The sequence below is a fragment of the Bufo bufo genome, chromosome 2 (assembly GCF_905171765.1).
Source record: "Bufo bufo chromosome 2, aBufBuf1.1, whole genome shotgun sequence".
NCBI lineage: Eukaryota > Metazoa > Chordata > Amphibia > Anura > Bufonidae > Bufo > Bufo bufo.
Window position 1 is genome coordinate 547,523,133 of NC_053390.1, and position 23,611 is coordinate 547,546,743.

General features: G+C 45.1%; 1 protein-coding gene across 1 annotated transcript in view; it reads right to left on the reverse strand.

Annotated features, from left to right (window-relative positions):
- Positions 1-23,611, reverse strand: part of LOC120989758 (17-beta-hydroxysteroid dehydrogenase 13-like) — a 174,799-nt gene that overhangs the window by 2,085 nt on the left and 149,103 nt on the right. The window contains exon 5 of the mRNA XM_040418054.1: positions 8,647-8,784. Within this exon, the coding sequence (XP_040273988.1) occupies positions 8,647-8,784 (138 nt within the window). The remainder of the gene's footprint in view (positions 1-8,646; positions 8,785-23,611) is intronic.

Here is a 23,611-nt window from a genome sequence, read left to right on the forward strand (position 1 = left end):
TCATTACATACAGCCTAGCTAACCCTACAAGGCATTGTGCCTGGTTTAACAGTGAATTTCCTGGCAAAAAAACAGTTTTACAAGGTCACAAAGGATAAAAATAGAGGCTCACATTTACAGGGGTGGACTGGGAACTTAAAGTGGCCCCATGTTGTAGGCAGGTCTAAACTGACAGGAGGCAGGACAATTCAAGTAGCCGGGGTCAGCAATACCATAGTGCAGCACAAAATACCATCCAAGCAAACCCAATTACCAGAGTGCAACACGAAATAATGCCCCAGAATGTGTCCCTCTATGGTGGCTATCAATAGCTGCCACGTTCTGTCCTCCTCTTCCAATTGTCTCTAAGATATGGAGTAAGTTAGTCTAAAACACCAAGTCAGCACTACCTTCCACATGTTGCCTGGGATTCCTCTAGTAATCATCCCTATAATGCCCCCAGTAGTATGCTCCTCAAGTTGCCAAGGAAAAATGACAAAAATTACATACCTGAGTGCCATTCCAAGTTGCCTCTTCCAGCCTGTGATCTGAGATATCTTGGTCCCTTTGGCATCTTTACACTGTCTCATATAGTGGCCTGTGGCCTATAAGGGTGAACATTAGGGCAGGAATCCATGGGCTCTTATGTCCCAATGCAGCATTCTGTTCCCAGTGTTAATCACTGCTGGTAGGATCAGATCATTATATACCCTGCTAGGGCAGTGAAGAGGACTTGAGCGGCCTATGGTGAAATTTCCCTGTAGGGTCTATGGTCAGTCCACCCGTGCACATTTATTAATGTAATTCTTACAGGGCTGAGATCTTTTTCTGCCTCATTTTACTTCCAAATAGCATCTTACGTTTAGCAAAGAGGGAAGAAAAAAAGGCCATATGTACAACAAAGCACACCCAAAATATCAGAAATATGTAGCAGATTTTAATAAATAATGTTACATACTGAAGCCATTTGCTCCATGAATCTCAATTGGTAAAAATAGTAGTAAAAAGTGGGTGGTGTTTGTTGCTTGTCCCGTGTTTAGCACATTTATAAAAAGCAAGTTGCAAAAAATTGCACAAATCTACACCACATTGATAACGCTTACAAAAAGTTGTCATTTTAGCCGGTCTGATGTATCAGCAACAGCAACCAAATTGGGCTCACTTATTTAAAATTAAAAAAGGTGTATAGCCACTACTGGGACCACTAAAATAAACAGCAAATACACCTAATAAACTATTGTAATATAGATACATCTTTATTAAAATAATTGACACGTAACATGATTAAGAATTTACATAAAATGTAGCCGTTTCGCCCAGAGGCTTCTTCTGGGGGTTAGTACAATGAACATACAGTTGCAAGAAAAAGTATGTGAACCCTTTGGAATGATATGGATTTCTGCACAAATTGGTCATAAAATGTGATCTGATCTTCATCTAAGTCACAACAATAGACAATCACAGTCTGCTTAAACTAATAACACACAAAGAATTAAATGTTACCATGTTTTTATTGAACACACCATGTAAACATTCACAGTGCAGGTGGAAAAAGTATGTGAACCCCTAGACTAATGACATCTCCAAGAGCTAATTGGAGTGAGGTGTCGGACAACTGGAGTCCAATCAATGAGATGAGATTGGAAGTGTTGGTTACAGCTGCCCTGCCCTATAAAAAACACACACCAGTTCTGGGTTTGCTTTTCACAAGAAGCATTGCCTGATGTGAATGATGCTTTTGTCACGAAACCATGAACCAGACGTACAACAAGAGATAAGTGAAAATAAGAAGGCTTTATTGAAAATAAAGCTGTAAAGCAAAAGTCCAAACGAATGGTGAAACCGAAGCAGAGTCTTTGAGAGGCCAGAGATCAGGAACCAGAAGGGTGGTCAGACGAAGCCAGGATCAGGAACCAGCAGGGTAGTCAGACGAAGCCAGGATCAGGAACCAGCAGGGTAGTTAGACGAAGCCAGGATCAGGAACCAGAAGCAGCAGCAGTCTTAGAAGCATGTGAACACAGGAGGACCAAGCAAGGAACTGAAGCCACAGACCTCCTATATATATGAGCTAGGCATCCAGCTCCTCCCAGAGGGAAGGAGGAGCCGCAGGGTGGAAGGCTACAAGAAACCCAGAAACCAAGATGGCCGCCAGCACATGTCAAACGAAGGAGAACAGCAAGAAGGTAAGACCATGACAGTACCTCCCCCTCAAGGGCCCCTCCTCCGCGGAGCAAAAAACGGTTTCTGAGGGAAGCGTGCGTGGAAGGCTCGGAGCAAGGCAGGAGCATGGACATCTGCGGAGGAAACCCAGGAACGCTCCTCTGGACCATAACCACGCCAATGGACCAAAAACTGCACCCGACCGCGGACCAGGCGTGAGTCCAGGATATTGCTCACCTCATACTCCTCATGATTGCCCACTCGGACCGGACGAGGCCGAGGAACCGAGGAAGTGAAACGATTACACACCAGTGGCTTCAACAGGGAGACATGAAACACGTTAGAGATCCGCATGCCAGGAGGAAGCGCAAGGGCATAGGCTACCGGGTTTACCCTGCGAAGCACTCGGAAGGGACCAACAAAGCGAGGCACCAGCTTGGGAGTGGGCACTCGAAGGTTGAGGTTGCGGGTGGACAACCATACACGATCTCCGACCTGGTAGGAAGGAGCAGGCGCTCGTCTGCGATCAGCCTGGAGTCTCTGGCGCTGCGCAGAGGCCTCAAGGGACTTCTGGATCTGTACCTAAGAAGCACGTAGGACGGAAAGGTGATCCTCCACAGCCGGAATATCCTGGGGAGAGAATACCTCCGGTAACACGGCAGGTTGGAACCCATAATTGGCCATGAAGGGAGACGTCCCAGAGGAAGAGTTCACCGCCGTGTTCCTGGCAAACTCAGCCCAAGGCAGAAGGTCAACCCAATTGTCTTGGTGATCGGAGACATAGCAACGAAGGAATTGCTCCAAGGCCTGATTGGATCGTTCTGCGGCCCCATTGGACTGAGGGTGGTAGGCCGAGGAGAAGGAGAGATGAATCCCCAACTGGGAGCAAAAGGCGCGCCAGAACCTGGACACAAACTGACTCCCCCGATCCGACACAATCTCCTTGGGCAAACCGTGCAACCGGAAGACCTCCCTGGCAAAAATCGTGGCCAACTCTTGTGCAGAGGGTAACTTCTTGAGAGGAACACAGTGGCACATTTTGGAAAACCGATCCACAATCATGAGAATGACCGTATGGCCTCGGGATGCAGGGAGGTCCACAATGAAATCCATCCTCAGGTGTGACCATGGGCGCTCCCCGGTGGCTATGGGTTGCAGAAGGCCCAACGGAAGGTGCCGAGGGGACTTACTCTGGGCACAAACGGAGCATGCCGCTACATATGCGGCGATGTCGGAACGTAGGGAAGGCCACCAAAACAGATGTGAAACAGCCCAGGACAGCTGATTCTTTCCAGGATGCCCCGCGGTCTTGGAGTTATGGTAGGTTCGCAACAACCGAGTGCGCAACTCCTCAGGCACAAAACATCTGCCGTTGGGTCTCCCAGAGGGAGCACCAGATTGAGCCGCCAAAATCTGCTCACCCAGGGGAGAGGTCAGGCTGGTGCGAATGGCGGCCAGGATCTGATTCGGAGGTATGACCGAAGTCGGAATCGACTCCTCCCTGGACAGCTCGGAGTACTGCCGTGATAGGGCATCCGCCCTGATGTTCTTGGAACCGGGTAGGTAGGAGACCACGTAATTAAAACGTGACAAGAACAGAGCCCATCTGGCCTGACGTGGTGTCAATCTCTTGGCCTCAGAAAGGTAGGTCAGATTCTTATGGTCCGTCAGGATGAGAACCGGAACCACCGAACCCTCGAGCAAGTGCCTCCATTCTTTAAGGGCCTGCACGATGGCCAATAACTCCCTGTCACCAATCTGATAGTTGCACTCCGCGGAAGACAGTTTCCGGGAGTAAAACCCACAAGGAAGCAGAGGACCCTCTGGTGTTCTACGCTGAGACAGAAGGGCGCCTACTCCCGTCTCAGACGCGTCCACCTCGAGGACAAAGGACAACCCAGGGTTGGGATGCGACAGAATCGGAGCCGACACAAAAGCGGACTTTAGGGCCTCAAAAGCTCGGATGGCCTCGAGCGGCCAGACCTGGGAATTACTGCCCTTCCTGGTCAGATCCGTGAGAGGCTTGGCCAGCATGGAAAAGTCCCTGATGAACTTCCGATAATAATTGGCGAAGCCCAAAAAGCGCTGCAGGGAACGAAGACCACTGGGCTGGGGCCACTGTAAGACAGCCGAAACCTTCTCAGGATCCATGGAGAACCCCTCAGTGGAAATGATGTAACCTAAGAAGGTTACCTGGGATCGGTGAAATTCGCATTTCTCAAGCTTACCGAACAGCTTGTTCTCTCGTAACCGTTGCAACACTCGTCTGACATCCAGAATGTGGGCCTCCATGGATTCAGAATATACCAAGATGTCATCCAAATAGACCACCACACACTGCTGCAACAGGTCACGGAAAACATCGTTGATGAATTCCTGAAAGACTGCGGGCGCATTGCACAACCCAAAGGGCATAACCAAGGATTCATAATGACCGGTCCTGGTGTTAAACGCGGTCTTCCACTCATCGCCCGCCTTGATCCTTACCAGGTTATATGCCGCCCTCAGGTCGAGTTTGGTAAAGACCGTGGCCCCTTTAAGGCGATCGAACAGCTCGGAAATCAAGGGTATCGGGTAAGCGTTCTTGATCGTGATGCGATTGAGACCCCTGTAATCGATGCAAGGCCTCAACTCACCGCCCTTCTTTTTCACAAAGAAAAATCCAGCCCCTGCCGGGGACGAGGATTTGCGAATGTGTCCGCGTGAAAGCGCCTCCCTCACGTACTCCTCCATGGCCTCATTCTCCGCTACCGACAGTGGATAGACTTTGCCACGAGGAGGAACGGCACCAGGTTGTAACTCTATGGCACAATCGTATGGGCGGTGCGGAGGTAGGGCAACCGCGCGCACCCGTCTCCGGAGTACCCTCTCCCCCTCGGACAGGCGAGCAAACCCCAGCTGCATGGGTTCACCCCCAGACAAGTCATCCCCAGGAGGCGTGGGAGGAGAGGGAGGCACGGGTGGGACAGCAAACGTAGGCGCCAATCTGTTAGAAGACCTCCGCAGGCTCTCCTTAAAGGAAGGTCTCTCCCTGAGTCTGGTGTCAATCAAAATCAGGAAAGAAATAAGAGACTCGAGCTCCACTGGTAGGTCCTTAGCTGCAACCTCATCCCTCAAGGCATCCGAGAGACCATGAGAGAAAGCAGCGACCAGAGCCTCATTATTCCAGCCCACCTCTGCTGCCAGGGTACGAAACTCAATGGCGTATTCAGCTACGGATCGTGAACCCTGTCTGATGGACATAAGGAGCTTCGCGGCAGAGGCAGCACGAGCCGGCACATCGAATACCTTCCGAAGAGAAGCAACAAAACCGGAAAACTCGGCAACCACCGGATTGTTGTTCTCCCATAAAGGGCTGGCCCAGGCCAAGGCCTTGTCCGAGAGCAGCGAGATCAAGAAGCCCACCTTTGATCTCTCAGTAGGAAAGGCATGTGGCAGCAACTCGAAATAAATGCCCACCTGGTTAAGGAAACCTCGGCACTGAGTTGGCTCTCCCCCAAAGCGCTGTGGAAGAGGGGCAGAACCGGTCATACCCCGAAACACCGCAGGCGCAACAACAGGTGTCGGGGTAGACTCTGGCGCAACAACCGGTGCTGCAGTAGGAGCGACAACCGACCCATCGGCAACGGGAGCGAAATGAGCCGTGCGTTCAAGCAGGGTTTGCAACGCCACAGCGAACCGACCCAACAGGTGATCCTGCTGATCAAGTCTGGCAACCAGCATGGGTAGCGAGGATGGCCCTGTACCGTCAGAACTCATGGCTTGGTCCTAATGTCACGGAACCATGAACCAGACGTACAACAAGAGATAAGTGAAAATAAGAAGGCTTTATTGAAAATAAAGCTGTAAAGCAAAAGTCCAAACGAATGGTGAAACCGAAGCAGAGTCTTTGAGAGGCCAGAGATCAGGAACCAGAAGGGTGGTCAGACGAAGCCAGGATCAGGAACCAGCAGGGTAGTCAGACGAAGCCAGGATCAGGAACCAGCAGGGTAGTCAGACAAAGCCAGGATCAGGAACCAGAAGCAGCAGCAGTCTTAGAAGCATGTGAACACAGGAGGACCAAGCAAGGAACTGAAGCCACAGACCTCCTATATATATGAGCTAGGCATCCAGCTCCTCCCAGAGGGAAGGAGGAGCCGCAGGGTGGAAGGCTACAAGAAACCCAGAAACCAAGATGGCCGCCAGCACATGTCAAACGAAGGAGAACAGCAAGAAGGTAAGACCATGACAGCTTTGCACAAAAGAGCCCTCAGAAGACCTACGATTAAGAATCGTTGACTTGCATAAAGCTGGAAAGGGTTATACAAGTATCTCCAAAAGCCTTGCTGTTCATCAGTCCACGGTAAGACAAATTGTCTATAAATGGAGAAAGTTCAGCACTGCTGCTACTCTCCCTAGGAGAGGCCATCCTGTAAAGATGACTGCAAGAGCACAGCGCAGACTGCTCAATGAGGTGAAAAAGAATCCTAGAGTGTCAGCTAAAGACTTACAAAAGTCTCTGGCATATGCTAACATCCCTGTTAGCGAATCTACGATATGTAAAACACTAAACAAGGATGGATTTTATGGGAGGATACCACAGAGGAAGCCACTGCTGTCCAAAAAAAACATTGCTGCACATTTACAGTTTGCACAAGAGCACCTGGATGTTCCACAGCAGTACTGGCAAAATATTCTGTGGACAGATGAAACCAAAGTTGAGTTGTTTGGAAGAAACACACAACACTATGTGTGGAGAAAAAGAGGCACAGCACACCAACATCAAAACCTCATCCCAACTGTGAAGTATGGTGGTGGGGGCATCATGGTTTGGGGCTGCTTTGCTGCGTCAGGGCCTGGACGGATTGCTATCATCGAAGGAAAAATAAATTCCCAAGTTTATCAAAACATTTTGCAGGAGAACTTAAGGCCATCTGTCCACCAGCTGAAGCTCAACAGAAGATGGGTGTTGCAACAGGACAACGACCCAAAGCATAGAAGTAAATCAACAACAGAATGGCTTTAACAGAAGAAAATACGCCTTCTGGAGTGGCCCAGTCAGAGTCCTGACCTCAACCCGATTGAGATGCTGCGGCATGACCTCAAGAAGGCGATTCACACCAGACATCCCAAGAATATTGCTGAACTGAAACAGTTCTGTAAAGAGGAATGGTCAAGAATTACTCCTGACCGTTGTGCACGTCTGATCTGCAACTACAGGAAACGTTTGGTTGAAGTTATTGCTGTCAAAGGAGGTTCAACCAGTTATTAAATCCAAGGGTTCACATACTTTTTCCACCTGCACTGTGAATGTTTACATGGTGTGTTCAATAAAAACATGGTAACATTTAATTCTTTGTGTGTTATTAGTTTAAGCAGACTGTGATTGTCTATTGTTGGGACTTAGATGAAGATCAGATCCCATTTTATGACCAATTTGTGCATAAATCCATAACATTCCAAAGGGTTCACATACTTTTTCTTGCAACTGTATATACTGTACACAACTTTTTAAATACATATGCACCAATCACAACCCTAGGTATCAGCTGTAATGAGTAGTGATCGCTCGCCTCAAAGGGAGGGACAAACAGCGCCGAAAGGAAGATGTTGCACTTTCGTCACGAAGATGATTGCACTCGGCATTATTTGATAACCTGATCTTTTTTCATTCTATTCGGTATGCTTCAGTATAAGTATGCGTTCTAATACTTTGGAATGCACTGGTTTTCTTCACTTCCACTTCTGACTCATATGGCGCATGCAACAAAGATGTGACGTTCCATGCTTGCGATCCACAACTTGTACCGAGTGTGGGAGCGCATTGCGCGTCTACATACTCCATGTGATACAACCCTGTGTACAATTATTTATTGGGCCATTGCGCATTGTCATCTTGGAAAAAAGTCTCCCTCTCAGCACTTTCCTGGTACCTGCTTTGGCGCCGTTATGAACAAATATCATGGTTCCTGTTTGTCCCTCCCTTTGAGATGAACCATCACTATTCTTTGCAGCTGATACCTAGGGAACTGATTGGGGCATATGTATTTAAAAAGGTGTGTACAGTATATATGTTCATTGTACTAACCCCCAGAAGAAGCCTCTGGGCGAAATGGAGTTACTCAAGGGTGCTCCATACTGGGTCGGTATTGCTACCATTTGCCACTGTGCTTTATGCAGTTCTGAACTGTCTTACTACTCTGCCACTCAGTTTTGTGACACCAGCTTGTGTACTCCTGGACGGCTGTATGATACATTTTATGTAAATTCTTAATCATTTTATGTGTCAATTATATCAATAAAGATGTATCTATATTACTATTGCTTATTAGGTGTATTTTCTGTTTGGTGGTCCCAGAGTGAAGTATGTTGTGACAAATTTTCCAAATAGAACTTGCAGTCATAAATATGTTGCCAATAAAGTAGTCTAGGTAACTTGTCTAAAATGACACCTCTTTCTGTAAAAGTATGCTAAAGTGTATACATGTTAGTAGAATAATGTATAAAGATAAAAAATAATTTTCTTACCGAGTGCTTGGGTCATGGACAAATCCAGTATTTACGAACACTGGACATAAGCAAGTTGTCTTTATGCCCTCTTTTCCAAGACTAGCAAGCTCTAGAGTCATACTCTCATGAAATCCAACAGCACCAAATTTGCTAGCACTGAATAAAAAGAATTAAATACGTACAATTATATCAGCAAATAGTGAGACAATTAGGACAATCACTCCTAGATAGCTCCATAATACTTTAACCCCAGTCCATGGAGATCAGTCATCTACTCCCTTTTCACAATCCTGTGTCTGGCTGTAAGACAACTGGCTGCAGAAGGCACCTCTCCCATTTCTCTGACATAAACATTAAGAGCTCTTTCAGATAAGGAAATGAACTTGTGTTTGTGTCTGTGTTTCCACTGCAAACAAATGGATGATTTTTTAAACAGATCGCAAATGGATGGTGTCCGTGTGCTGCTTGCTTTTAAGACCGACCCATTCCATACAGTCTAGTGATAAAATTGAACAAAAAGAGTGCACATTCATGACTTGTCTGAATGAGCTCAAAGTCTTGTCCCATGAGCATTCTGCTAGCAACAAATGGAAGAGACTTTCTAAATGTACAATTGAGTTCAAAGTTTGTGTAATCTATTGGGGGCAGTTAGTATATAGCTGTTTCTGTGTCCTCTGTAGCAGCTTAAGCTTATATTAGAAGTGCAGATAATCTTGCAGATCATCGCTAAAATGAACTTGCAAAAAATGAGCCCCCACACACAAGAACATTGCCAGAGAATTTTAAAAAATATGGCTTTCAGAAAATGCAGATTTTTTTTTAAATTAAGAATGCTTTTACTGTGCAAAGCTGAAATACAAAAATAAATAAAATATAGACATATTATGTATCACCACATTATAACGTTCTGCTCTATAAAAAATATCACATGATATCTCCCATCAGGTCAACGCCGTATAAGACAAACAATAAAAACTGTGAGAGGGGGAGGGGTCTGCCTTTATGTAAAGTCCTGTCTAAAGCCCACACTCCGTGAAGATATAAGTGAGGGACATGAACATGTGGAGTCACTGTGGGTAGAGATATATGGAGCTAAAAAGAACAATAAATTACTAAGGGCTCTTTCACACTTGCGTTGTCCGGATCCGTCGAGCACTCCATTTGCCGGAGGCGCCCGCCGGATCCGTAACAACGCAAGTGAACTGAAAGCATTTGAAGACGGTTCCGTCTTCAAAATGCGTTCAGTGTTACTATGGCACCCAGGACGCTATTAAAGTCCTGGCTGCCATAGTAGTAGTGGGGAGCGGGGGAGCAGTATACTTACAGTCCGTGCGGCTCCCGGGGCGCTCCAGAATGACGTCAGGGCGCCCCATGTGCATGGATGACGTGTCGCATGGATCACGTCATCCATGCGCGTGGGGCGCCCTGACATCACTCTGAAGCGCCCCGGGAGCCGCACGGACGGTAAGTATACTGCTCCCCACTACACTTTACCATGGCAAACAGGACTTTAGAGTCCTGGAAGCCATGGTAACCATTCAGAAAAAGCTAAACGTCGGATCCGGTAATGCGCCGAAACGACGTTTAGCTTAAGGCCGGATCCGGATTAATGCCTTTCAATGGGCATTAATTCCGGATCCGGCCTTGCGGCAAGTGTTCAGGATTTTTGGCCGGAGAAAAAAGCGCAGCATGCTGCGGTATTTTCTCCGGCCAAAAAACGTTCCGTTCCGGAACTGAAGGCATCCTGATGCATCCTGAACGGATTTACAGTGGGGGAAATAATTATTTGACCCCTCACTGATTTTGTAAGTTTGTCCAATGACAAAGAAATGAAAAGTCTCAGAACAGTATCATTTCAATGGTAGGTTTATTGTAACAGTGGCAGATAGCACATCAAAAGGAAAATCGAAAAAATAACTTTAAATAAAAGATAGCAACTGATTTGCATTTCATTGAGTGAAATAAGTATTTGAACCCTCTAACAAAAAAAGACTTAATACTTGGTGGAAAAACCCTTGTTTGCAAGCACAGAGGTCAAACGTTTCTTGTAATTGATGACCAAGTTTGCGCACATTTTAGGAGGAATGTTGGTCCACTCCTCTTTGCAGATCATCTCTAAATCCCTAAGGTTTCGAGGCTGTCTCTGTGCAACTCTGAGCTTGAGCTCCCTCCATAGGTTTTCGATTGGATTAAGGTCCGGAGACTGACTAGGCCACTCCATGACCTTAATGTGCTTCTTCTTGAGCCACTCCTTTGTTGCCTTTGCTGTATGTTTTGGGTCATTGTCGTGCTGGAACACCCATCCACGACCCATTTTCAGTTTCCTGGCAGAGGGAAGGAGGTTGTCGCTCTGGATTTCACGATACATGGCTCCGTCCATTTTCCCGTTTATGCGAATAAGTTGTCCTGTGCCCTTAGCAGAAAAACACCCCCAAAGCAAAATGTTTCCACCCCCATGCTTGACGGTGGGGACGGTGTTTTGGGGGTCATAGGCAGCATTTTTCTTCCTCCAAACACAGCGAGTTGAGTTAATGCCAAAGAGCTCTATTTTGGTCTCATCAGACCACAGCACCTTCTCCCAGTCACTCTCTGAATCATTCAGGTGTTCATTGGCAAACTTCAGACGGGCCTGCACATGTGCCTTCCTGAGCAGGGGGACCTTGCGAGCCCTGCAGGATTTTAATCCATTGCGGTGTAATGTGTTTCCAATGGTTTTCTTGGTGACTGTGGTCCCTGCTAATTTGAGGTCATTAACTAACTCCTCCCGTGTAGTTCTAGGATGCTTTTTCACCTTTCTCAGAACCATTGACACCCCACGAGGTGAGATCTTGCGTGGAGCCCCAGAGCGAGGTCGATTGATGGTCATTTTGTGCTCCTTCCATTTTCGAACAATCGCACCAACAGTTGTCACCTTCTCTCCCAGCTTCTTGCTAATGGTTTTGTAGCCCATTCCAGCCTTGTGCAGGTCTACAATTTTGTCTCTGACATCCTTGGACAGCTCTTTGGTCTTTCCCATGTTGGAGAGTTTGGAGTCTGCTTGATTGATTGATTCTGTGGACAGGTGTCTTTTATACAGGTGACTAGTTAAGACAGGTGTCCTTAATGAGGGTGACTAATTGAGTAGAAGTGTCTAACCACTCTGTGGGAGCCAGAACTCTTAATGGTTGGTAGGGGTTCAAATACTTATTTCACTCAATGAAATGCAAATCAGTTGCTATCTTTTATTTAAAGTTATTTTTTCGATTTTCCTTTTGATGTGCTATCTGCCACTGTTACAATAAACCTACCATTGAAATGATACTGTTCTGAGACTTTTCATTTCTTTGTCATTGGACAAACTTACAAAATCAGTGAGGGGTCAAATAATTATTTCCCCCACTGTATCTCCATTCAGAATGCATGGGGATAATCCTGATCAGGATTCTTCCGGCATAGAGCCCCGACGACGGAACTCTATGCCGGAACCCAACAACGCAAGTGTGAAAGAGCCCTAATAGGAGTTTACTATAAACCACCTAATATACCAGAGTCCACAGAAAATCTACTACTAAATGAGATAGACAAGGCGGCAAATCATAATGAGGTGGTTATTATGGGGGACTTCAACTACCAAGATATAGACTGGGAAACTGAAACTTGTATATCTCATAAAGGAAACGGGTTCTTGGCAATAACCAAAGACAATTACCTCTCCCAACTGGTTCAGGACCCGACTAGAGGGACGGCCATACTGGACTTAGTATTAACCAATAGGCCTGACAGAACAACAGACGTGCAGGTTGGGGGACACCTGGGAAATAGTGACCAAAAAGTAATAACCTTCCAATTATCATTCAAAAGAGAGTTTCTACAGGGAGGAACAAAAATACCAAACTTCAAAAAAGCTAAATTTAGCCAACTAAGAGAGGCCATAGGCCTAACTAAATGGAATAAAGTCCTCACAAATAAAAATACAGCCACAAAATGGGATATCTTTAAAAGCATCCTAAAAGCTCATTGTGAGAGGTACATACCGTATGGGAATAAAAGGTTAAGGAACAAAAAGAAACCAATGTGGATAAACAGAACTGTAAAGAAAGCAATAAATGACAAAAAGAAAGCATATAAAACACTAAAACAGGAGGGTAGCACGGAAGCACTGAAAAACTATAAGGAAAAAAATAGAACATGTAAAAAACAAATAAAAGCGGCCAAACTAGAGACCGAGAGATTAATTGCCAAAGAGAGTAAAACTAACCCTAAAATGTTCTTCAATTATATAATTGTTAAAAAGTATAAATCTGAAGGTGTCGGCCCTTTAAAGAGTAATGAGAGGGGAGTTGCAGAGAGCGACGAGGAGAAAGCAAAGCTGTTAAATATTTTTTTCTCCAATGTATTCACTGAGGAAAATAAACTGTCAGATGAAATGCTGAATTTTGGAATAAATTCCCCATTAAAAGTGTCCTGTCTGACCCAGGAAAAAGTACAACAGCGACTTAAAAAGATTAAAATAGACAAATCGCCAGGACCGGATGGCATACACCCCCGTATCCTAGGGGAATTAAGTAATGTCATAGCCAAACCCTTATTTCTGATATTTGCAGATTCTATACTGACAGGGAATGTCCCACAGGATTGGCGCGTGGCAAATGTGGTGCCAATATTCAAAAGGGGTCCAAAGACAGAGCCTGGAAACTATAGGCTGGTAAGTTTAACATCTGTTGTGGGTAAACTGTTTGAAGGTTTTCTGAGAGATGCTATCTCAACGGAAATAAGCAAATAACGCCATATCAGCATGGCTTTGTGAGGGATCGGTCATGTCAAACTAATTTAATCAGTTTCTATGAGGAGGTAAGTTCTAGACTTGACAGGGCAAATCAGTGGATGTCGTGTATCTGGACTTCTCCAAAGCATTTGACACTGTACCACATAAAGGGTTAGTATATAAAATGAGAATGCTCGGACTGGGAGAAAACGTCTGTAAGTGGGTAAGTAACTGGCTCAATGATAGAAAACAGAGGGTGGTTATTAACGGTGCATACTCAGATTGGGGTCACTAGTGGGGTACCTCAGGGGTCAGTATTGGGCCCTATTCTCTTCAATATATTTATTAATGATCTTGTAGAAGGCTTGCATAGTAAAATATCAATTTTCGCAGATGACAGTAAACTGTGTAAAGTAATTAACACTGAAGAGGACAGTATACTACTACAGAGGGATCTGCATAGATTGGAACTATGTGGATAAATAGAACTGTAAAGAAAGCAATAAATGACAAAAAGAAAGCATTTAAATCAATAAAACAGGAGGGTAGCAAGGAAGCACTGAAAAACTATAAGGAAAAAAAATAGAACATGTAAAAAACAAATAAAAGCGGCCAAACTAGAGACCGAGAGATTAATTGCCAAAGAGAGTAAAACTAACCCTAAAATGTTCTTCAATTATATAATTGTTAAAAAGTATAAATCTGAAGGTGTCGGCCCTCTACATAGTAATGAGGGGGGAGTTGCAGAGAGCGATGAGGAGAAAGCAAAGCTATTAAATATTTTTTTTCTCCACTGTATTCACTGAGGAAAATAAACTGTCAGATGAAATGCAGAATGTAAAAGTAAATTCGCCATTAAAAGTGCCCTGTCTGACCCAGGAAGAAGTACAGCGGCGTCTTAAAAAGATTAAAATAGACAAATTGCCAGGACCAGATGGCATACACCCCCATATCCTAAGAGAATTAAGTAATGTCATAGCCAGACCCTTATTTCTGATATTTAAGGACTCTATACTGACAGGGAGTGTTCCACAGGATTGGCGCATAGCAAATGATGTGCCAATATTTAAAAAGGGTCCAAATACAGAGCCCGGAAACTATAGGCCGGTAAGTTTAACATCTGTCGTGGGTAAACTGTTTGAAGGTTTCTAAAAGATGCTATCTTGGAGTACCTCAATGAAAATAAGCAAATAACGCCATATCAGCATGGCTTCCTGATGGATCGGTCATGTCAAACTAATTTAATCCGTTTCCATGAGGAGGTAAGTTCTAGACTTGACAGCAGAGAATCAATGGATGTCGTATATCTGGACTTCTCCAAAGCATTTGACACTGTACTGCATAAAATGTTAGTATATAAAATGAGAATGCTTGGACGGGAGGAACTGTCTGTATGTGGGTAAGTAACTGGCTCAGTAATAGAAAACAAAGGGTGGTTATTAATGGTACACACTCAGATTGGGTCACTGTCACTAGTGGAATACCTCAGGGGTCAGTATTGGGCCCTATTCTCTTCAATATATTTATTAAAGATCTTGTAGAAGGCTTGCACAGTAAAATATCAATTTTTGCAGATGACACTAAACTGTGTAAAGTAATTTACACTGAAGAGGACAGTATACTACTACAGAGGGATCTGGATAGATTGCAGGCTTGGGCAGATAAGTGGCAGATGAGGTTTAACACTGACAAATGTAAAGTTATGCACATGGGAAGGAATAATGCAAGTCACCCGTACATACTAAATGGTAAAACACTCGGTAACACTGACATGGAAAAGGATCTAGGAATTTTAATAAACAGCAAACTAAGCTGCAAAAAACAGTGTCAGGCAGCTGCTGCCAAGGCCAATAAGATAATGGGTTGCATCAAAAGGGGCATAGATGCCCGTGATGAGAACATATTCCTACTACTTTACAAATCATTAGTCAGACCACACATGGAGTACTGTGTACAGTTCTGGGCTCCAGTGAACAAGGCAGACATAGCAAAGCTGGAGAGGGTCCAGAGGAGGGCAACTAAAGTAATAACTGGAATGGGGCAACTACAGTAGCCTGAAAGATTATCAAAATTAGGGTTATTCACGTTAGAAAAAAGACGACTGAGGGGAGATCTAATTACTATGTATAAATATATCAGGGGTCAGTACAGAGATCTATCCCATCATCTACTTATCCCCAGGACTGTGACTGTGACGAGGGGACATCCTCTGCGTTTGGAGGAAAGAAGGTTTGTACACAAACATAGAAAAGGATTCTTTACGGTAAGAGCAGTGAGACTATGGAACTTTCTGCCTGAGGAGGTGGTGATGGTGAGTACAATAAAGGAATTCAAGAGGGGCCTGGATGTATTTCTGGAGTGTAATAATATTACAGGATATAGCTACTAGAGAGGGGTCGTTGATCCAGGGAGTTATTCTGATTGCCTGATTGGAGTCGAGGAGGAATTTTTTATTCCCCTAAAGTGAGGAAAATTGGCTTCTACCTCACAGGTTTTTTTTGCCTTCCTCTGGATCAACTTGCAGGATGACAGGCTGAACTGGATGGTCAAATGTCTTTTTTCGGCCTTATGTACTTATGTACTATGTTACTGTGCCAGAACAGCCATTTTTTGGTCACCTTGCCTGACAAGGTGACCCCAAAATAGAACTGATTATAATCGCAACCTATTTCACAAAAAATAAGCCCCCACACAGCTCAGTCGAGAGAAAAATAAACATATTAGGGGGACATTTATGAAGAACAGTGATTTAGACGCAGGTCTTCATCCCTCCTGCACTGGCAGTTCATCTGCTTAAGTTATGTGGAGGCGCCTCTAGAGAACTTAGGCGGACTTTACACTTATCTAAATCTATGCTAGCTCCCTTGCTGTCTGCTTCTGCTGGGGAAAGCAGGAAATAGGTAAAATAGTGTTTGTCTTTTGTATTTTTTTAATGGAGCTGGAGAGGGCAGAAGGGGGGCACAAGGAGAACATATCTGCTGTGAAGAGATCCCAAGGTGGGCATAACTACCATAAAGGGGCTCAAAGGTGGGCATAACTACAGTGAAAGGGCACAAAGGTGGGCATAACTACTGTGAAGGGGCCACAAGGTGGGCATAACTACTACCGCTTTCAGAGGGCTGCCAGAAGCAATGAGCGCTTCCATCAATACAGATTGAAGGGCTCATTGTTGGAGCGCCAGGGAGCTGCAGTCCTGTCGCTCTCCTTCAGGCCGGCGCACTGTATGGTGAAGCAGGGAGCCTTCTGCTCTCTGCTCCACCATTCAGCCTCCAGGCACAGATCACGCTGCCGGCCCAGGAATCTGCCTGTGCTACCCCTACACACTGCTGCAGAGCGACTGGACAAGGTGAGTAGTTACTGTTTTTTTTTTGTTTGTTTTATTAATACAGAGGGCATTACTACTGTGAAGGGGGCACAATGGGCACTACTACTGTGAAGGGGGCACAGAGGGCATTACTACTGTGAAGGGGGCACAGAGGGCATTACTACTGTGAAGGGGGCACAGAGGCCATTACCACTATTAAGGGGCACAATGGGCACTACTTCTGTGAAGGTAGTACAGAGGGCATTACTACTGCAAAGAGGGCACAATGGGCATTACTACTATGAAGGGGGCACAATGGGCATTACTACTACAAAGTGGACACAGTGGGCATTACTACTACAAGGGGGGCACAGTGGGCATTACTACTACAAAGGGAGCACAATGGGCATTATTACTATGAAGGGGCACAGAGGGCATTACTACTATGAAGGGGGCCCAGTGGGCATTATTACTATGAAGAGGGCACAATGGGCATTACTACTGTGAAGGGGGCACAGAGGGCATTACTCCTGTGAAGGGGCATAACTGTTATGGGGCACAGAGTGGGCATTACTACTGTGAAGGGGGCACAGTGGGCATTATTACTATCAAGGGGGCACAGAGAGGGATTTACTACTGTGAATGGGCACAGAAGGCATTACTCCTGTGAAGGGGCAGAACTTTTGTGGGGCACAGAGTGGGCATTACTACTATGAAGGGGGCACAGAGGGCATTACCACTGTAAAGTGGGCATAACTACTGTGAAGATTGTACAATGAGGGCATAAGTACTGTGAGGGGGCACAGTGTGCCCCCGAATGCCAAACACCTTAGGCATGCCACTTCGCTGACACGCCAGCGACACCCTTGATGCAGATGTAGAACCTTATTGAAAGGTGTATTAGTACCAGCATTTACCCTATGATCGATTAGGTAAGTGGGACTGGCATTGAGCGGAGTTAGAGGAGTGGCTTAGTGTAAAAAAATGTGCAGCTGAACGCTTCATTACTAATGTAGATTTGAGCGGCAACAGAGGAAGGGGTAGCAGGGGACGCTGGGGCTGAACCCTTGCCCCAGGTGCTGGAAAGCCTAGCTACACGTCTGCCCTGCAGCATCCCCAAACAGCAGTTTCCATTTCATTGCCAAGTACAACTTGCCTAATAATTTAAAGGTACGGTATGTCCAGGCAAAAGATTAGGGCCACATGTAGGGTGTTTATAAAACCAGAAAGCATAGCAAAGTAATAAGAGGGCTTACTCTTTACACTGCAATACTCTGGGCACAACATATTGGGCACTGAAATGGCATATCTATGTAAAAATTCCAGTGTGGTCAAAATGCTCACTACATCCATTGGTAAATTTTGTGAGTGGTGTAGTTTCTAAAATTGGATCACTTCTTGGGGATTTCTTTTTTTATCTAAGAACCTCTGAAGTTGTTGGCCAGTGCTATATAAATCACCAAACTGTGGGGTCATTTATTAATCTGAAATATGCCTAAATTAGGCGTATTTCAGGCGCAGATTGCGACACAATGGTTAGGTATGTTGCAATCTGCAACTTCTCCCGGCTCACGCCAGGTCTAAAATTGTGGGGGTGGCGTGAGCGGGCTGGCAGACCCATCTCATTTACCATTTTCTATGCCTGTTTTAGGTGCAGAAAAAGGTCTAAATGTAAGATAGCTCAGAAGCTGTCTTACATTTACAACTGGCAGAAGATCCGCCTGCGCCTCTTCATAACTCTGGCGGGTCCACCAAATTGCAGATCCGCAAAAAAAAAACGTATGCCATCCGTTTGTTTTTTTTGCGGATCCATTGTAACAATGCCTAAAATGGACAAGAATAGGACATGTTCTATTTTTTTGGAACGGACATAAATGGGTCCACATCCTATCTGCAAAACAAACGGTACAGACATGGAAACAAACAACGTTCGTGTGCATGTAGCCTAAGGGTAATACATATAGAGTTTTATTTGGCTGTTAACCCTTGCTGTGCTACAGTAAAAAGGATTAAAATGGAAAGTTTAAAAAAAGTTACATTTTGAAATTTCCGTTAATTCTTGTGGTAATTTAAAAAAAATTGGTCAAATTACACTTGAATAACTTAAGGCGTGTTGTTTCTAAAATGAGTCATTTATTGGTGGTTTCTATTACATAAGCCCCTATATTGACTTCAGAAGTGTATCGGTCCTTTAAAAAGTGGCTTTTGGAAATTTTCTTAAAAATTTTAAAAATAGCTACTAAAATTCTAAGCCTTTTAACATCCTAAAGAAACCAAAATGATATTTACAAAATAATGCCAACATAAGTAGACGTATGGGGAATGTAAAGTGATTACTTTATATGGTATCCCTTTAAATCTTAAAAACCTTTTGATAATGGGTTGCATCAAGAGGGGCATAGATGCCCGTGATGAGAACATATTCCTACTACTTTACAAATCACTGGTCAGACCACACATGGAGTACTGTGTACAGTTCTGGGCTCCTGTAAACAAGGCAGACATAGCAGAGCTGGAGAGGGTCCAGAGGAGGGCAACTAAAGTAATAACTGGAATGGGGCAACTACAGTATCCTGAAAGATTATCAAAATTAGGGTTATTCACGTTAGAAAAAAGACGACTGAGGGGAGATCTAATTACTATGTATAAATATATCAGGGGGCAGTACAGAGATCTATCCCATCATCTATTTATCCCCAGGACTGTGACTGTGACGAGGGGACATCCTCTGCGTTTGGAGGAAAGAAGGTTTGTACACAAACATAGAAAAGGGTTCTTTACGGTAAGAGCAGTGAGACTATGGAACTCTCTGCCTGAGGAGGTGGTGATGGTGAGTACAATAAAGGAATTCAAGAGGGGCCTGGATGTATTTCTGGAGTGTAATAATATTACAGGCTATAGCTACTAGAGAGGGGTCGTTGATCCAGGGAGTTATTCTGATTGCCTGATTGGAGTCGGGAAGGAATTTTTTATTCCCCTAAAGTGAGGAAAATTGGCTTCTACCTCACAGGGTTTTTTTGCCTTCCTCTGGATCAACTTGTAGGATGACAGGCCGAACTGGATGGACAAATGTCTTTTTTCGGCCTTATGTACTATGTTACTATGTTAAATTGCTAATTTTTCAAAATTTTGGGTAAATTCTGGATTTTTTTTATAAATAAAGGTGAAACATATTGACACAAATTTATCACTAACATGAACTACAATGTGTCATGAGAAAACAGTGTCAGAATGGCTTGGATAAGTAAACGTTTTCCAAAATTATTACCGCAGAAACTGACATATTAGATTTGCAAAACAAAACAAAACATTATTTATTTATTTTTTGTTTTTTCCCTCCAACTAAAAGATTTCAGTTTGTTTTTCAATTGGGTGGTACAGTTTATAGGTCACATTAAAGGTGGAAAAAGTTCTAAAATGATTTATCTTTGTCTCATTTTTTTACATCACAGAAACCTGACATTTTAACAAGGGTGTGTAGACTTTTTATATCCACTGTATATTAGACGGTCATGGGATATCAATTTTACTCCAGGCCTGTGGAGTACAGGCCCCAAACATTAGGCATTCACCGGACAGAAAAGATCAAGTGATTATGTGGCTGGAGGTATAATTAGGCGGTCATTGGATAACAATTTTAATGCAGGCCAGTGGAGTACAGGCCCCAAACATTAGGCATTCACCATACAGAAAAGAACAAGTAATTTTGTGGCTGGAGATACATTAGGCGGTTACCGTATAACAATTTTACTGTTGGCCAGTTAGATTATATGCCCCAAAAATTATGCATTCACTGTACAGAAAAAATCAAGTGATTATGCGGCTAGAGGTATATTAGGCGATCATTGGATAACAATTTTACTGCAGGCAAGTGGAGTACAGGCCCCAAACATTAGGCATTCACCGGACAGAAAAGATCAAGTGATTATGTGGCTAGAGGTATATTAGGCGATCATTGGATAACAATTTTACTGCAGGCGAGTGGAGTACAGGGCCCAAACATTACGCATTCACCATACAGAAAAGAACAAGTGATTATGTGGCTGGAGATACATTTGGCGGTCCCCGTATAACAATTTTACTGTTGGCCAGTTAGATTATATGCCCCAAAAATTATGCATTCATCGTACAGAAAAGATCAAGTGATTATGTGGCTGGAGGTATATTAGACGGTCAATGAAAATCTATTTTACTGCAGTCCAGAGGAGTATAGGCCCCAAACATTAGGCCTTCACCGGACAGAAAAGATAAAGTGATTATGAGGCTGGAGGTATATTAGGCGGTCATTGGATAACAATTTTACTGTAGGCCAGTACAAATACATATCAAATACAAATGTTTAAAAGATTTAAAAATATAAAATTGGATTAAAAACATGGCTAACAAAATCCCACCTCTTGAATAAACCCCAAATGATAATAGGTGAAATTCGATAACACGTGGTCATCACAAGTGTTGAATTCCTCCGAGGCCCCAACAATTAGGCATTCACAGTACAAAAAAGATCAAGTGATTATGTGGCTGGAGGTATATTATACGGTCATTTGATACCAATTTTACTGCAGACCAGTGGAGTACAGGCCCTAAACATTAGGCATTCACCGGACAGAAAAAGCCTTTTATGCCGCTGTATTTACATAAGACAGGGACCATTCTTTGTTCTGTGTGATGGCGGATATGTGTGGGCTAGCATGAGGAAATTCAATTAAACGTGGTCATCACAGGTGTTGAATTCCTCGAAGATCCATGCCTCATTCATTTTTAGAAATGTGAGATAGTCCACACTTTTGGGAGCTAGGCGAGTCCGCTTATCTGTCACGATCCCCCCTGCTGCGCTGAACGTCCTTTCGGATAGGACACTCAATGAGGGGAAAGCCAAGAGTTCCATGGCAAATTTTGCCAGCTCTGGCCACAGATCAAGCCTGCACACCCAGTAGTCCAGGGGTCCCTCGCTTCTCAGAGCGTCCACATCGGCCATTAACCCGATGTAGTCGGACACCTGCTGGTCTAGGCGTTCCCTGAGGCTGGATCCGGAGGGTGGCTGTTGATTGGTTGGCGGCAAGAATGATCTCATATCCGAAGTGACCAACACATCTTCAAACCGCCCTCTTCTTGCATGCGTGGTAGGATTGGTACCCGCAACTGTTTCTCTGTGGGTGGAAATTCCTCTGCCAGCGCCTGCAACAGCAGAATGCAGCATCTCTTGCAGGAAGGCCTGGAAATAATGCATTCTGACAGCCCTCTGTGATGCTGGTAACATGTCCGCCATTTTGTGTTTGTACCGGGGGTCTAAGTACGTTGCCACCTAGTACTGGTCCTTGCCCTTTATGCTTTTTATACAGGGGTCCCTCTTCAAACACTGGAGCATGAAGGCCCCCATTTGCGCTAAATTGCAAGTGGTGTAGCGCCCTGGATCCTGCTCATCGCCCAGGAGAATGTCGTCCTCGGTCTCCTCCCCCCATCCACGGACAACACCAGGGATCCCCGAAAAGTTTAAAGCTGGCTCTTCTTGCTCCTGCTCCTTCCCCAGGCACCATCCTCCTCTGAATCCTCTTTAAACTCCTGCTGACTTGTCTCAGATTGAGTAGCCTCCCATGGGAATTCATTCAGCATTGCGACTTCCTCATCTTCCAGCTCCTGCTCCTCAACGGCTTGATCAATGACATGACGCAATGCACGTTCCAGAAAGAAGGAGTAAGGCACGATGTCACTGATAGCACCCTGGCTGCGACTGACCAGTTTGGTGATCTCATCAAATGGCCGCAGAAGTCTGCATGCGTCGCTCATGAGCAGCCACTGGTGCCGTGAAAAGAAACCAAGCTCCCCAGAACCTGTCCTGCTGCAGAGTTGGTACAGGTAGTCGTCAATGGCACGTTGCTGCTGGAGCAGCCTATCAAACATATACAAGGTGGAGTTCCAGTGCGTCGGGCTGTCACAAATCAGACGTCTGAGGGGCCATGTAAGATCTTCTACAATGGCCAGAGATTTCCCTGGCCTGCTGCAAGACGTCCTGGACCCCGGGGTATTTGGCAACGATTCGCTGCACGACTAAGTTCAGGACGTGTGCCATGCACGGCACGTGTGTACTGTTGCCCTGTTTCAGCACACTCAGCAGATTGGCACCATTGTTGCACACCACTTTACCAACTGTCAAATTGAGCCACTGATCGGCCTGTGACCGAAGAGCTGAAAGCAGTGCAGGACCAGTGTGGCTCTTGGCTTCCAGGCACAACAGCCGCAGCACAGCATGGCAACGTCTCACCTCGCTCGTCGAATAGGTTCTGGGAAGCTTGGGGGCACAGCGGAAGAGGCGGTAACAGTGGAAAAGGAGGAGTCAGACGAGGAGGAGACAGAGGATGGAGTAGGAGAAGAAGAGGCAGGCCTGCATGCAATCCGTGGCGGTAACACCAAATCAACACGGGAGCCACGGGTTACATGCTTGACGCCCGTCAGAGGGTTTACCCAGTGGGCAGTAAAAGTTATGTACCTTCCCTGCCTGTGTTTGCTAGACCACATGTCTGTGGTCAGATGCATATTGGCACCGACACTGTGTGCCAGAGATACGTTCACTTGCCGCTGAACGTGGCCATATAGCTCTGGGATGCTCTTCTGGGAGAAATATTTCCTTCCGGGGACCTTCCATTGCGGTGTGCTAATGGCCACAAATTTTCTAAAGGCCTCAGAGTCCACCAGTTTATATGGCAGTAGTTCGTGGGCTAGCAGGTCCGAAAAGTCAGCAGTCAACGTTGGGCAAGAGGGTTATCCGGCATCATCAACTTTTTACGTTCGAACATTTGGGCCACGGAAGCCTGCCTTTTGCCAGATGAACGTGACGACGGCACGGTGGAGTGAAGGACAAATAGGAGGAGAGAGGAGAAGGAGAAGAGGCAGGGCGTGGAGCACTGGGAGTGTGGCTTTGTGGGTTCTGACGGTGT